Below are 17,151 nucleotides of genomic sequence, written 5' to 3'. Positions count from 1 at the left end.
GTCACAATGTCCTGGGTACCATTTACCAGGGGCTGACATGTGGCCAGAGATGCCAATTGGGTTTTAGCTTCAATACAGTTTTAGGGAAGGAACACACGCCTGGGCACCTGATTGGCAGGAGCCCAGGGCACACTCAGTCAAAGTGCATCAGCAATTCAGCAAAAAGTGGGGGCATACCATGCAAGAAAGATAGCACTTTCTCACAGGTGATGATTCCTGCGTAGAGAGCATTACCGTAGTCCAGCCAGCTGGTGACTAGGACTTGTGAGACAGTTTTCCTGGTGCTGAGGGGAGCCATCTGAGGATCTTTCAGGGCATGTAGAGGGTGTGGAAACATGCAGAGAAGACTGCTGATCTGGTGTTTCATGATGAGTTTGCTGTCCGGGAGGATGCCAAAGTTGCATGCGTGGTCTGCTGGTGTTGGTCAGAGTTTGGGAGGAGGGGGCACCGGGTGTCATTCTACGGGGTGGTGGTGTTCCCAAAAATCAGCCCTCCCGTCTTGTCCTTGTTGAGTTTCAGGCAGTTGGTCTTCATCCAGTAAACTGAAGGGCTTGAAAATGGCCTTTCATGATGACATCGTGCCACGCCAGGAGGAAAAAACTCAAAGAATTCGACAAAAGATAAAAATGTAAACAAACAATTACTAAGGGGTAGCTCTTTTTTGGATCTGCACTGACTGGCGCGAAAAGAAAAGAATGGACGTCAGTATCGTGGGGTGTCGCCTATATGGCGACTGAGCACGTCACTTTTTGCGCGGGCGACACAGAGCTGAAGGATGCCACCTACCGATGCATAGAGTTACTGCTCACTAAAATAATTCAGGATCCACTCTGACGCCTGAGGATAATTTTAAGGAAAGGAAACGGTGGCTAGAAAACTATCGAATACAAACATTAAAGCAAAAAACACTAAGGAGAGAAAAAGGTGGAAGCGCCTGATCCTTGAGTCTGTGGCACGTGCAAAAAAGGACACAGACATCGGTATGGCAGTGCCTTTACTGATGTACAGGATCCCAAAAAGCAGATGCACTGATGGTTCTACAGTTGGCCCTGGAGCAACGTCATCCAGTGTTGGATGGGAAGTACAGCTGTAAAATAATTATGAAGATCCAGTCTAATACCTAGGAAATCTTGAAAGATGAGGTATGTGGAGTAAAAACTTTCAATTAGAGAAGGGTACTTGTGCATATTATGTTGTTGTAAGACAAAAAATGTTGTAATAAAGATAAGAAATAAACGCACCTGCTTATACCGATCGGTAGTTCCGGTACAACTACTCTATGTTTCCAAGCTTGCAGGTCTCGCTCTGTAGCCATCTGACTTCGAGGGGCATTCTGGTGCATTTGACGCACACCCTCAACTTGACCACTACGACGCAGACCAATATTAGGAGGCGACTGAATATCTAAGCTTGGACCTCTTCCTATTTAAATAAAATGGAAATAGACAAACTATCAAGTGACTTTAAGCAAATCAGAGACATACATATCTCCCCTAGTAAGGACCCAGCAGCAAACATCTATATCATCACTATAAAATGTATTACAAATATGCAGTGAATAATACATTTAGAACACCTGGTCACTGAACTCCAGTTACACAGTATATTCAGCTAAGCACAGGGTGAGCATTACATGATAATTCAAAATGCGCATAACTTAAGAGCATTTGAGACACACATATATAAATATATTACACACACATACACATAAGTGAAAATAAATTTGGCCCAATAAAACATGCAATTGGAGCAAATGTAATAAATGACGGTTCAGACATCTATCAAAACAGTGCTACTACCAGTCCCGTCTGATACCGCTTGGGAGAGGATGGCACAACTATCCAGCCTCTTGGATTCCCTATCCAGTGGTCCCAAAACGAACCCACCATAGGAGGTAGAGGCTTGGACCACCATGCTCCCTGAGGTAGGATGGCTGATGAGGAAATTTGGGTCGCTCGTTGCAGGGTGATTGCGGTGGGCAATTTTCCTATTCACAGGATCCCCTGTGCTGGACTTGGACCAGGTTCCCAGTAGGACGTCAGTTAAGGCCTCATTGAAAAGCACCAAGGGTTCCAAGGAGGAGATGTTGGGCTGCAGCACCTCCATCAAAATATGTGTCTTGATAGCCACAGAACAGAGCTGAAGGTCCTGGACCTCAGATGCCCTTGACACAACCATGGCAAATTACACTCCCTCCTCCATAGTCACGGTTGGGGAAGAAAGCAGGCCAGAATCTGGAGCGGTATCCAGTCTGCTGGGCTCACCAAATTCCTCATAACAGTCTGTGTCTTGATAAGGCTGGTCTTGTAAAGGCTCCAGTGACCCTGCACAATCTTTCTCCATTCCTAGCATCTCAGAATAGGGCTGAGGAAAAGACCTAAGAATTCTGTTGGTGTCTTTATCAGCGCCAATCCAGCTCTGGGCTGTCAGGAATGAGAATGGGGTTGGCGCTGCTGGTGGGTGCCGGGAGTCTCAGTGTCAGGACCGATGCCGGGGAAGGTTGAAGTGGCTTGACCTGTGTCTGTTTGGAGGGTGTCCTGGGGGGGCCAACGGCACTGGAGACGCTGCCACGGAACTCAGTGGAACCCCTTCTGGTCCTCCGGGGTCCGGAGCTGCGATGGTAGGGTCAGGCGCATGTCAGGCACATGGTGTCATAAAACTCCTTGTGGGGGGTTGCTTTTGCTCCCGGGAAGGCGGGGTAGCATGGAGCAGGTTCAGAAGAATGAGGCATAGAACGCAGAGACTCCTCCGTCATGTTGGCCGATGGACGGGGCGAAGTCTAAGCATGTTTCAACTTCTTGTGTTTTTTGTGCTTCTTACATGACCGACTCGACAACTTCCAGTGGAGGATGAAGACTTAGGATTCCCGGAGCAGTGCTCAGAACTTCCACTCGACTGAGACGGAGAACGAGACCTCCCAGGAGAATGATGGGTTGCCAAGCACTGTGGTGCAAGCAGAATTAGGGACTGCTCCTTCAAAGATTTCGGAGCCATGGCCAACAATTTGTGGTTGCACTCCAGGCACCAGAGACAAACCAGGTGGGAGTCCGTTACCGACATGGCGCGGTGACAGGCATCGCATGGCTTGAACCCAGTAGTCTTTTTGGACCTGTTAGGAAAACCTAAACACCAAATAAGGGGTTGACAAAATGTTGAAAAAAACTCTCAAAAAGTGACTGACGTTAGCTCTCTTCATGTATCTACGCTGGCTGGCGCGGAAAGAAAATAAGGAGTAGTTTCTTACCTGTAACTCCAGTTCTGTAGTAGGGGTATCTCTGTTATAGTCATAATCTAGTGAATAGTCCCGCTCATGTTCGTGGACCCCGGAGCAATCAAAAATAATCTCTTAAAATGTCCTCTTTGCAGACCTGCATAGACACTTAAGAGAAAATTAAAGACAATAATGCAGCCTATACCTAAAAGGCTACACTGTCCAGTACTTCAACTAGAAATGCAAAGGATATTCCACCAATTCACATTTAACACAGTCTGTTAAGTTTCACCCATAGAGAAACTTCCCCTTCACAAAATCCTTGGAATGATAGAGAGGAAGGGATGGACAAACAAGCCCCCATAGGCTGCCATTATATGTCTGGAAAAGGGATACCGTGCCTTTAAGGAACTCTCCAGAGACCCTCGGTATCCCATGATGCACAGCAAACTCCTTTTACTTTCAGTTCTTTTTGAAGGTGTATAAAGTAAGGCCTGTAGAATACATTACAGTACCATTTTCTCCACCGGGGAGGAGGGCGGGCACTTAATACTATAACAGAGATACCCCTACTACAGAACTGGAGTTACAGGTAAAAAACTACTCCTTCTGTAGTAGGGGATCTCTGTGTATAGTCATAATCTAGTGAATAGAATGGCAAGCCCATCCCAACAATCTAACCGGCGGTGGAGAAAAAGACAACACCATTACTGTGCAAACAGATTTCTTAACGAAGACTGCCCAACCTGAGCATCTGCTATGGCATCAGAGTCCAGACAGTAATGCTTAGCAAAGGTATGGACCGACTTCCACGTGGCAGCCCTGCAGATCTCTGCAAAGGGAACATTACGTAGCAAAGCCGTTGTAGCCGCTTCGCCCCTGGTGGAATGAGCCTTAGGCTTACCTCCTACGGTCTTATTAGCCTTCTGGTAACATAACTGGATACAGGACACAATCCACCTAGAGATGGACTGTTTCGAGGTAGCAATACCAGTCCTGACCGACCCATAGTTGACAAACAGTTGGTCTGATCTACAAATGTCCTTGGTCTTATCCAGATAGAATTTCAACACCCTTCTCACATCCAGGGAATGAAGAGATCTTTCCGCTGGAGTGGAAAGATTCTGGAAAAACGTAGGTAAAGTTATAGTCTGATTAACATGAAAATCAGAGATCACCTTAGGAAGGAACTTAGGGTGAGTACGCATCACAACCTTAGCAGCATGAAAAACAGTATAAGGTTCTTGACAACATAATGCCTGAATCTCACTCACCCTTCGGGCCGATGTAATGGCCACAAGGAAAGCCGCCTTCCACGATAAGTGCTGCAGTGAGGCCTTATGAATGGGTTCAAAAGGATCCTTCATCAATCTGGACAGCACCACATTCAATTCCCAGGAAGGCGAAGGACTCCGAACAGTAGGAAACACTTTCTTCAATCCTTCCAAAAAATCCTTAATCACAGGAACCTGGAAGAAGGAAGTCTGTGAAGGATATTTCCTGTGCGCAGTTAACGCTGCGAGGTGAACCTTAATAGATTTAAAATTAAGGCCAGACTGAGCCAAATGCAAGAGATATGGAAGGACCACATCTTCCTTGCAGGTCGTCGGATCATAGTTCTTGGACGTACACCAGATACAGAACCTCTTCCACTTGTAGGCATAAGACGTCCTAGTGGAAGGCCACTTAGCCTCCTTGAGAATGTTCATGCAATCCTCAGGCAGATATTAAGGTGTCCATATTGCACTATTTCAGGAGCCATGCTGCCAAACTCAACGATGAGAGGTTGGGGTGCACCATCTGCCCCCCAAACTTCGTGAGAAGGTCCGGCCGACACGGCAGTCGCATGTGAGGCTGAAAAGACCGGTGGAGCAGATTCGTGAACCACCACATTCGAGGCCACTTCGGAGCAATGAGGATCATCCGCGCTCTGGACCGGGACAGCTTGATGAGCACCGCCGGAATCAGGGGAATGGGGGAAAAAGCATACAGAAAGCTGTTTGACCAGCTGATCCATAGCGCATTTCCCAGAGTCCCCAGTTGGTAATACCTGGAGGCGAAGTCTCTGCATTTTCTGTTTTCGGCGGTGGCGAACCAATCTACGTCTGGAGTGCCCCACCTCCCGAAGATGCCTTCTAGAACGTCGTCGCTCAGAACCCATTCGTGGTTTTCTTGCAAGAGCCTGCTGAGGGCGTCCGCCTGAGCATTCTGCATACCTAGCAGATGAGTGGCCGTTATCGTCAGTCCTCTGGCTAGCAGCCAGTGCCAGATCGCCTGCGCTTCCAGTGACAGAGTGCGCGATTTCGAGCCCCCCTGCTTGTTGAGATAATACATTGTGGTCGTATTGTCCGTCTGCACAAGCAAGGAGTGGGTCTGGAAGGACGGATGAAAAGCCTTCAGGGCCAAGTGAACCGCTCTGAGTTCCAGGAAATTGATGTGGTACGTGGATTCCGCAATGGACCACGTTCCCTGAATCTGTAGCTGGTCTGAATGCGCTCCCCAGCCGAGGAGAGACGCATCCGTGACGATAGTCTGACTCGGAATGTCCTTGTGGAATGGAACCCCTTTGAGGATGTTCTCCGCTGAACACCACCATTTCAGGGACTGTAGGGTGTGAAGGGACAGCCCGATCCTGTCATCCCAGCTCCCTCTCCTCTGATCCCACTGGCCCTCCAGACATTTCTGCAGCGGCCTCATGTGGAGCCGTGCATGTGGCGTGAGGAAGATGCGAGAGGCCATCGACCCCAGTAGAGACAACACCGTCCTCACTGTCAGAGATGAAACAGCCATGAAAGCCTGAGCCTTCCGATGGATCGATAAGCGTTGCTCCGCCGAAGGAGACACGCTTGCTGACAGCGTATTGATGGAGGCTCCCAAGCACTGTACGCACTGGACAGGAGTCGGGACAGACTTGGACATGTTCATGTGCAAACCCAGGGGGGTGAACAGAACAGCCGTCCTGTTGTGAAGTGCAATTGCGCTTCCTGGAAGGTGGAGGCTTTGATCAACCAGTCGTCCAGGTACGGGTAGACAAACACCTTGTTCTTTCTCAAGTGCGCTGCCACCACAGCCATGCATTTCGAAAAGGTCCTGGGTGCAGACTTCAGTCCAAACGGTAGTACGGTGTACTGATAGTGATTGGTGCAGACTAGCAAGTGCAGGAACTTCCGGTGTTTCCGTGCAATGGGCACATGGAAGTACGCATCTTGCAGATCTATTACGCAAAGCCAGACTCCTCTTTGCAGCTTAGGATAAATCCGGCGCAAAAACAGCAACCATCTGTTTGCTTAACGCAAAACCAGAATGGGCCTGAACTCGTTCTGGTCCTTCTCACGCACCCGAAAGCACCGTGAGTAAAGACCCTCTCTTAGAGACTGAGGGATGTCTTATCTCCCTTCTTATTAACAGGGTAACGGCCTTCGCTTGGAACTCGCACAGCTGGAACTGCGAGCGAACCGGTGGAATTGCTGTAGGAGGGCTGACAAACGAAGACTGTCTTAGACCCGGCCGGCTTTTGTTCGCCGAGGAGCATCAAGCTCTCCCACGTATCCACTGCGCACAATATACTTTTGAATTATTAAATGGCGGCCCGGGACCACAGACAAATTCTTAGAGGAAAAACACCGCTAGAAAGGGCGGAAGGCCTTAAGCCGTTCTCCACGCTTCCCCAAACCTACAGCCTTCAAAAGTCTCTGATTCAGACTTCATGCGGACCACTCCCTACCCGCATGGCAGCCCAAGGGTTGCCCAAAAAACGGGAGAGTAGAAGCACACTGCTGTGCCGCAGGCTGCAGAGATGTCAGACGAATACAAATATGGCAACGTAGGACAAACCCATGGCAATACCCGGGGGTCGCCAGGAGAGAAAAAACCACTCCAACACCGATGATTAGATCTGAAACTATCAGGCCCTTTAGACTATCTCTTGTAAGGCTTCCCTCCTGTCTCTCGGCAGGGGAACCACAAATCTGTGAAGAAACACCCACACACAGGGATCTTACCACAACGGCCCAGCAACAGCGGGCCACAGCATGCTGTCTGCATGCCGTCACCCCTGTGACCAAGTCAGGAGTACGTTCGAAGCCAGAACCTCCTGGCAGGTGGTAGTGGACGAAAGTTAAGTACCGCCAACCAGTGAACAACCCGCTAGGAGGGATTTGTAAGAGTAGGAGAGCACCTCACCGTACTCATGGAAGATGCATCCCTAGCATCCATAACGGTGAGGTCTGGACCTAACGGAAGACAGCGGAGCCCATGGTCCCGCCTGAGAGAGGGACCAGAGAGAATTCCGAAACATCCCCAGTGGTCTCACCAGTGGAGGCAGAGCAGGAGGCGACCTAGACGATGAGTAGGAATACGAATACTCAAAACTAAGCAAAAGGACCAACGTCCCTCCAAGTGGTAAGTAGCCACAGACTCCCCATCAGAAGGGTTCCTCGGCGCTGATCAACTGCTCGGCGTCGAGAGTGGACGTTGCCGGGAACACAAAGTCCCCTCCTACGATGAGAGGCTCACCACGGAGCGAGGCCTGGAACAAGACCCAGGTGTCAAGCGCCAGCAATGACTCCGCGGCAGTAACCCATGACGTCGACCTCACTACGACGTCACCATCACTAAGACATTGACTGTCTCTACAACATTGACCAACACCCCGACGTCAAAACGTCACTACGGTGTCAAACCCTCTTCACTTCGACATCAAGTAGCACTGTACCGAGACACCGAGCATTACTGCTCCTCGACGTCTAGCATCACTGCTCCTCGACGTCGAGCATCACTGCTCTTCGACATCGAGCATGACTGCACTTCGACGTCGCCGTCGAGGCACTCCATGACGTCGAGGCACTCCATGACGTCGAGGCACTCCATGACGTCGAGGCACTCCATGACGTCGAGGCACTCCATGACGTCGAGGCACTCCATGACGTCGAGGCACTCCATGACGTCGAGGCACTCCATGACGTCGAGGCACTCCATGACGTCGAGGCACTCCATGACGTCGACGTTGAACCTCACGACGACATCGATCATCCTCACAACGTCGAGGTCCTCCAGGTCTACTCCTAGACGTCAACCTTCAACGTCACGTCGACCGGAGTCCTGGGTTGACGGAGAGTATATCCGTCCTTGACGCTGACCGGAACCACGTCATAGGTCAGATGCGCGCCTACTGGAGAACCCCAGAGGTCACAGCATGGGACTTGGTAGAGGACCTACCCTCTCCTTACCCAGAGGCTGAAGATGCCTTCAAACGCCCCTGCTCCAAACCTGGGAGCCGAAGCCTCCTGGAAAAGAAGTTACAGAGAAGACAGGTGTCAAAAGACACAGGCAAGCACAGAATACAAACCCTGTGAGCTTCAGCTTTGGTCTTTAATGCAACTGCAAACAAAGCACTTGTCAGATAGAAATAGTATAAAGACAAGAAGACTGCAGAAAATTCTGCCAAAACAACACAGCAGTGAAGCTGCAAAAATTCAGAAATAATCACAGAAATTGAATAAAAAAAGCTCAAAAATGAAGAGCTAATGCTCCAGGGTCCTGCTAGCAGGAGCCGGAAAAAAGAACTAAAAGTAAAAGGAGTTTGCTGTGCATCATGGGATACCGAGGGTCTCTGGAGAGTTCCTTAAAGGCACGGTATCCCTTTTCCAGACATATAATGGCAGCCTACGGGGGTTTGTCTGTCCATCCCTTCCTCTCAATCATTCCAAGGATTTTGTGAAGGGGAAGTTTCTCTATGGGTGAAACTTAACAGACTGTGTTAAATGTGATGTTGGTGGAATATCCTTTGCATTTCTAGTTGAAGTACTGCACAGTGTAGCTTTTTAGGTATAGGCTGCATTATTGTCTTTAATTTTCTCTTAAGTGTCTATGCAGGTCTGCACTGAGGACAGCTTAAGAGATTATTTTTGATTGCTCCGGGGTCCACGCACATGGGCGGGACTATTCACTAGATTATGACTATAACAGAGATACCCCTACTACAGAACTGACGTCCGTGCATCGAGGTGGTGCCTATATAGATGACATTGATGTCAACAACACAGACGTCAAGCGGAGCCGATCGACGCCTCCTACCAGTGCGCAGAGGTATTGCTCGTAGAAAAATCTTCCGGACGCTGATGCCTAGGAAATTCACAGTTAAGGAATCTGTGGCTAGATGTCTCTATCAGACAGAAATAAACGGACGTCAGCACGCTTGGGTGAATCTTATATGCAGATACAACCTTAACTTCTGGGGCGGAACTAGGTCGATCTTGAGCTACAGAGTGCCACCTACAGATCTGTCGGATCCAGTCTTGAACTTGGGAATATTCTAAAGAGGAAGGAATCTGCGGTTAGAAGTATCCATCAGAAAAACTCTCTTTCTAACATGCACAAAGGTGAATGTTAAAAGATGACAGAATACCGGGGGATCTTTATAAACATGAACCTGAAGTTTGGGCCCCCTATCTGAATTGTCTGTTTAATGCCCTATCTTCAAATTGCAACTTTCCTGAGAGCTGGCGGGCAGCAGAGGTTGTGCTAATATTTAAAAAGGGGGATAGAATGATACCCTCCAATTATAGGCCAATCAGCTTGATGGACACACTTCAAAAACTATATGCCAAACATCTTCTATTCAGAATTAATGATTGGCTTGAAGCTACCAACATAATTTCCAAATTCCAGGCTGGCTTTCGGAGTAAGATAAGCACAACAGATCAAATCTTTCGTTTTTGTTGCCTGATTTGGAAATATGTCCAGCTGAAAAGAGGTCATTTGTATGTAGCCTTCGTTGATCTGAGGGCTGCATTTGATTTAGTCCCACGTAGCCTACTTTGGAAAACACTGCAAGACCTTGGGTTACCGGGATGCCTCCTCGCTCAAATAGTTGAGCTACATGCAGATAACTTTGCAAACATCAGGTGGGGCCCAAATGGTGAGCTAACTCGCAATATTCCCATTGAACGTGGGGTTCGCCAGGGGTGTGTCCTGGCCCCTACCTTATTTTCCTTGTTTATAAACGATGTTCCCGACTACTTAAATGCTTGTGTCAATGATTCTCCGCAGCTGAATGGTATAAGGGTGCCTGCGCTGCTCTTTGCAGATGATACTATACTTATATCCCAAACAAAAAAGGGTCTCCAGGTACTCCTTAACTCATTCAGTTGCTATTGCCAGACAAAGGGCTTGGAAATTAATGCAAATAAAACGAAATGCATGTTAATAAATCCCAGTATGCCAAATAGAGGGTCTTTGACCTTAAACAGCCAAAAATTAGATACTGTGGATAACTTTTCCTATCTGGGTGTTGTACTCGATTCTAAACAAAGCTGGAAACCCCAAATTGAGAAAAGTAAAATAACTTATGCCCAAAATGTCAAACCAATCATAAGCAAATTGAATTCCAGTACAAGCAAGAGTGTTACCCCGGTTTTAGAACTTTTTAAATTTAAAATACAATCTGCTGTACTATATGGAGCAGAAATATGGGGCCCTTGGGCAAAGAATAGTTTCCACGTTCTGGACAACAAATTCATGCGTACTTCCGTTAGGGTACCAAGTAGTACACCACTTTTACCACTCCAACTTGACTTGAACTTTAGGAGAACAGATCATCTAACTATGTTAAGGCCATTACTATTTTGGGTTAGGCTTTGGACTACACCCGAACTGATAGATTATAGACATGGCCTGCAAGAATTGATGATGCTTGATTCTTTTAACTCCCTGCACTGGTTAGTGCATATTAAAAAATGGCTTCTACTTTTGGACCTACGTTCTATGTGGGAGACTCCAGATAAAATGCCTACCTTTTCCAAAATGGTAGTTAAGCGAGCATTCTGGAATCATATAAGTAGGAAACTAGTGGATGGAATTAGTGTTGGTTCTGCAGTCCAGGCTTTTTTGTTATTTAAAGATGAACTTTATTTCGAACCATTCCTGGACGAGATAGAGCCACCTATTGCAAAAACTCTTTTTCTAAAGTTTAGATATGGGACACTTATGTTGAATTACAATACAGAAAGATGGGCACAAAAAAAACTGGGGGCCTTGCCTGTTAAAACCAATGGCTGTCCTATGTGCCAAACTGACTGTCTCGAGAATGAGGTCCACATGCTCTTTGTTTGTAGCGCATACGCAAAACCGAGAAAGAAATGGTTGAAACCGATGTGTAACCTCCTAGGGACTAGGTCCTGTTCGATAGCTTTCAGGATCATGAAAAGTAATACAACCCAGTTCATTGTATTCAGCATAAGTAAATTTCTACACTCTGTTTTTATAATCCGAAAGAAACAAGGATATTGTCTCTGAGTTGGGAAAGCGTGTATGTCTATTCAACTAATGAAGTTGTGATACCTTTTAACTAATTTGCTTTTACATCCTTGAAATGAAATATAATGTATGATTGTCCTTGTAAAAATGAATGAACTGTGCAAACTATTCCATGTCCGTATAACATTTTTTTCCCTTTTATAAGAATATATTGTTATATTTATGGTGATTTTTTATGTATGTACATGACTTTTATGGCCAAAACGGCCGAAATAAAGTTAATAATAATAATAAAAGATGATATTGCTTAAGGGGCAATATCGGAATCAGAGGCAATAGCTATTTTGAACAATATTCAGAACCCATTTGCCTTTTATGGTGGATCTCCTGTATTCCTTGTAAAATTAGATCTTCCCACCTGGAGTGGTTAACAGAAGAGGGAGAAGTAAAGAGTCACTGCTAGGTTCTGCAGTGGTATTATCTGCTGCTGCTTCTAAGATTATGATTTGTTGGCGTTAAGGATGCTGACCTGGAGGCATCTAAGTGGTCGAAAGCCTCCATTGATAAAAGTGATCATTAAGGGCTTGAAGAATATTGTTTCTGCTCCTGTCTCCACCTCTGCTGTTTGTATTCAGGCCATTTCATGGTCAGCCGAGTTCCAAATAAGGTGTTTCCTGTGGAAGGCAATTTAAGGAAACCCTATTGTGCCTTAGGGTTGATGCTCGTAACCCTTACTAGGAAGGCGATCTTCAGGCCAGAAGTGGGTAGCAAGGATTGAGGTAGCTGCAGTGAGACTAATAACTTGGTTTGACATCTTTAAGCATTTCTTAAATACTGCTAAGAAGGCTTCACATTGATCCCAAGGCAGTTCATTGGCAAAATATTGGAGGGAGTCCTAGAGAGACCAGTCATATATGCCTCATAGTACTTATGGATCTCATTCTAGTAGGAGATGTGCCGCACAGCTTTTTTGCCACTGATCCAAACTTCTTACACTGCCTGTCTGGAGGGACAGTGGATAAAGGATCAGAGGCATGTTATTCATTAGACACTGAGACCATGACGGAGTCTGGCGAATCCTGTTCGGGTGGTCTTTTATTTTTTGGTAGCCTTGATGGAACTGCTTTAGCAGCAGCATGAATACACAGTACAACTCCAATGCTGTTTCCAAGATACCCAATGCTAATGGGAGCAAAGGTTTCACAGTTGATTTTTTAATGAGGAGTCTTAAAGCTCAAAGTATAAGTAATTGTAACTAGAGGGCTATGGAGTTTTTTCGCCTCCTCTGATGAGATCCTCCTGAAAAGTATTGATGTTATCAAAAAGAGAAATTCTTGAAAGATATATGTCAAGACAAGGGAGTGTCTTTCAGTGTGGAATATAGATGAAGACGTAGAGGAAGACCACTAGGAAAGGGAGAGAGGCTATGATGGGCATTTGAGTCTTGAAGAGCACCTGAAGGTAGAACTATGTCTTAAACGCACAAAATGCCTTCAGTGGCAGAAGTGATGGCGAGATCCTGGCCTTGATCTTGACCTGTAGCAAGATCTAGGACAACGTAACGGAGACCTGTATCTCATTGGAGGAACAGCAACAGGTGCTGGAGTTTGTACGGGCTGGGCCCCCCAGAGGCACTGGTGGTGGAGTTGTGGGCAGAGATGGTGGTGGAAATCCAGTGCCAATGGTAGAGGAGGCTAAGCAAGATCTTGATCTAGAACTAGAACTACAGCAAGCTCTCGGAAGACTGCATGGAGACCTGGCACTCCTTGGAGGAACAGCTACCTGGGCTGCAGGTGATACAGACAGTGTCTCTAAAGTTACTGGTTCAGGCTGTGTCACCACAAGAATAAGTACTGGAGACTTGGATGGAGAAGTCTCCACAGATGCAATTGATGGAGGCAGCGAAGGAAATGAAGTGTGAGGAGCTAGAGACAAAACAGGCTGGTATCTGCAATGTCAGAGTGTAAGACTGGGATGAAGAGTAGAGTATTAAGTAGTTGGATTTCCAAGTTGAAGGAACTCTCAACGTCAAATGGGGTCTCAATGTCCAACTCCCCCTCGATGTTGTCTACTCTTCAACATCAAATATCTCCTTAAAGAGAAACAGGCTGGCAATGTGCCTTGTCTTGATGTTGACCAAACATTGCAGGAAAGTGCCATTTTTTGACATGGTCACCTCAACCTTTTGATCACTGGTACTTATGATGTTGAATGGAAGTGCACTGAGGCGCTGCTAACCAGGCCCTACTGCCAGTGCCGTTGCCCTAACTAGACAAATGCTTAACTGTAACCCAATTGGCAAGTACTTTAGCACCCTTGTAAGCCCATGATTAAATAGTACCCCTGGTACCCAGGGCATGAGTACTACATAGGGACCCTAAGGGCTGCAGCATGCATTATGCCACCCAAAGGGAACCACACGCAAACTGCATGCAGAGTGCTATTGGTGCAAGCCATTCTGACAACACAGCATTCACACTCTGTGTGCAACGCCCAAGTACACTGCATGTACTATCTGTAAGTCATCCTTACAGCAGGATTAGAGCCTTTAAGGCCAGGTGCATTATTTAACATGTGAGGGCACATCTGCATAAGCAGATGTGCCCCTTTGATATCTAGTTTCATTGCTATACATTGCAAGAGATCAAGAAGCCATTTTAAAGATATGTACTGGGCACTGGTCATTACAAGTCACCCAGATATATAATGGCTGCACTCAAAATACTGAGGTTTGGTATCAAACATCTGGTCTTAATAAATCCGTACTGATGCGAGTAGCGGATTTATGAGGAAATACACCCAGACAGCACATTAGAGGTGCATCCTGAATCCCTACTAGTCACTTAATGTGCTGGCGGACTGGTGTTGTCCAGCCTGCCACCACAGACGAGTTTCTTCCCCCTGCAGGTGAGAGGCCACGCTCTCAGAGGCCAGGAAAAATGCATGCCCGGCGGAAGGTGATTACACCTCCTCCAGCAGGATGGCTAGTGAATTTAGCATATCAAGGTCAGAGGATTTAAAGCCTCTGTCGTCTTTGATATGCAACCATGGCTACCACCCCCAGACCTGGACAACTCTATCCCTTTGGCACCATAGCAGGTGGGAAATGAGATATTTAGGAGGCGTGTTTTACTTACAGGCTAGTCACACCCCTAAGGTGGGCTACCTGAAGTGGACAGCCAGAGAAGGGTTTCACCATCTTGTTTTTGGTTAAACTAGTGAATTCTGGGTCAGGGTTATAACCATTACCCACAAGAAGTGGTCATATAGGGGGTGTAGTTACCCTAGTGGTAGGTAGCCCATTGGCTACTACTACCATCTACTCCCTTAAAACAGCCCTAAATGTGTGTTTAGACACAAGACCAACAGATTTGTATACCTGGCATCAACGCGATAACGGAGTATCTGCACTGAACTGCACTGAACTTGGCGCAAAACCCTGTTCTGTATTTATTCCCAAGGGTTTCACCTGGCGTGTTTCGGCCGACACTACCTTGACCCCGGTGGACCATCCATGTGTTTTGGCGCATCGTTTTGTAGCAAGGACTGATAGGCGAGTCGGTCACCCTGTACCCTGTAAGTCTAGATGGTGGGCAGGTTATCCCTTTCCTCCCGTCCCTTCTGGCATCTGCATCCCTAGGGAGGTCTGGATTTCAGGTGGCTCCCCTTCACTAATGCTCTTTTTCCCCAGGCGACATGTTAGGCAGACGACGGGTCCCATCCGCTTACACTCTGGGACCGCATCCGACCCGTGCTCGCTTCTGAGCCCTCTGCGGTATTGGTGCTAGTACACATTACCAGGGCTTCCTTTAGTTGTCTTTCCATAGAGTTTTGGGTCTAGGTACCCATCTATTTGGGGCCTTCAATCGTTTCCACTTATTCCCCTGTTCACTTGAGGGCAGCAGCGAGGGTTTCCGGCTAGGTTTTCACCTATCTTGGAGCGAGTCTTTGTCCAGTAATACGCGCATCCCTGCCACTACCTCAGTCATTCCTTTGTTTTGGATTAATGTATGTTAACGTTCTGTCTCTCTGCTTTGCATTTGCGGCTTGGTTTGGGATGCTGGCTCAGTATATGGTGTACACCTATTGGTGATAAACCCTGCACAGACTCCAGTCAACCTTTGGCAATAGTAGAAGTGGTCCCTTATAATCAAAGCTCGCAAGGGGTAGCTTTGGAAAGCAGCTGACGCTTATCCAGTGTTAGAAAAAATTTGTTATTTATTACACACCTACACTAAACTACTTTGTGTATTGATATAGCAGGGCCAATCAACATAAATTAAAAATAGGTAAGTTAGCAATAAAAAAACAAATTGCCCGCGATGGGGGAGCCAAGCCATATACCAAGAAAATGAAATGCAAGTGAGTACCCAATTTAGACTACTACCTAAGGATCTTTAGGACTGGAGAAGCACGGAACCACCACAGTTAAGTGACTAGGAGACCCTAGGCACCTGTATGCAGAGGTGATACTCGGGATCGGTGTCCATAGAAGAACATAGAGAAGTAACGGTTGGCGTTTTACAGAATCAGGACCCTTACAAGGGACACACGGGAAACACGTTAGACCCAGGAAAGTTGGAGAGCACCCTCACACGTGAATACCCAGAGGAGCTGGATACCTAAAACAGGGTGCCCGGGTGAATAGGAGTCAAAGAATGTTGGAATGGCCCATTGAAGTCAATGAGGAACCTCGGCTGTCCAGCTGCTACAGTGACCCCTGGACCAGGTTAGTGGAACCAAGGGGTGGATTCTGGACGAGGTGTACATGTGGAGGAGACCGAGTCAAAACCACCCAAAGTTGCACAGGAGATGCAGGTGCACAATGCCAACCCCTTTAAGGAGCACTTCAATTTAGTACGGAGGCCAAGAAGATTCAGCTGTGGAGTCCAGGCGAAGCTGTTTGAGCACAAGAGCCATCAAACAGCTGTCTCACCTTGGTAGACTACTTGCAAGGGAGTCAGTGACTGGTGCAGTCGAAATTACAGACTTGCAAACCAGCACGGCCTGAGGGTCTCACCCATGGCAGGTAGGTCAGAGCCAGCCCTCAGCTAGCAGAAGAGCCAGCAGGAATCGATTACCCCACAAGGAACCTCTGGCAGCAGGCACAGGGAGTCGCAGGGAAACCTCAGCAGCAGACAGAAGATGCAGTCCCCCATCACAGGATATTCAGTGAAGACATTGCTTTTGCAGCTGTGTGATGCTCGAGGCACAGCGGCTTCCTAGAGCTCGTAGATCTTTGGATTGGAGAGTCAACAAGCCTTGGAAACAGCAGACAGACGCGGTGCACTGGGACGCAGTTCAGGTAGCTTCATGAGGGATTACAGCCTTCCAAGTTGCAGGGAAGACTGGAGAGCCACCAAACCACCACCTGTGTTGCAAAGACTGAAGTGTCTGTGGGACAGCAGGATCTACAAGCAGTTCGGCGTCAATGAGGTGCCTGCGGTTGCAGGGTATGGACTCCTTCACTCAAAGTGAGATACTTTCTTGCTTGATGCACTCAGAGCTCTTGTGACTCAGTAGGATACACACTCACGGATGTAGCAAGATGGTTGCAAAGCACGGAGGCAAAGTTGCAGGAGTCTTCCTACCAGGAGCAATCTTGTCTCAAGTCTGGTACAGCTCAACAGCACAGTCCAGAGTCCAGGAGCAGAAGAGTCTTGTGGTGGGTCCTCAAAAGAAGA

The 17,151-nt window shown here is 47.3% G+C and overlaps 1 protein-coding gene across 4 annotated transcripts in view; it reads right to left on the bottom strand.

Annotated features, from left to right (window-relative positions):
* The window catches only part of BRWD1 (bromodomain and WD repeat domain containing 1), a 2,464,655-nt gene that overhangs the window by 1,503,741 nt on the left and 943,763 nt on the right, over positions 1–17,151 (bottom strand). For all 4 annotated transcript variants that reach the window (XM_078656838.1, XM_078656840.1, XM_078656841.1 and 1 more), the window contains one exon: positions 1,242–1,422. In XM_078656838.1, the coding sequence (XP_078512964.1) occupies positions 1,242–1,422 (181 nt within the window). The remainder of the gene's footprint in view (positions 1–1,241; positions 1,423–17,151) is intronic.

The sequence above is a fragment of the Lissotriton helveticus genome, chromosome 8, assembly GCF_964261635.1.
Source record: "Lissotriton helveticus chromosome 8, aLisHel1.1, whole genome shotgun sequence".
NCBI lineage: Eukaryota > Metazoa > Chordata > Amphibia > Caudata > Salamandridae > Lissotriton > Lissotriton helveticus.
The sequence above is the reverse complement of the archived record's forward strand: the minus strand, read 5'-3'. Positions and strand labels throughout refer to the sequence as shown.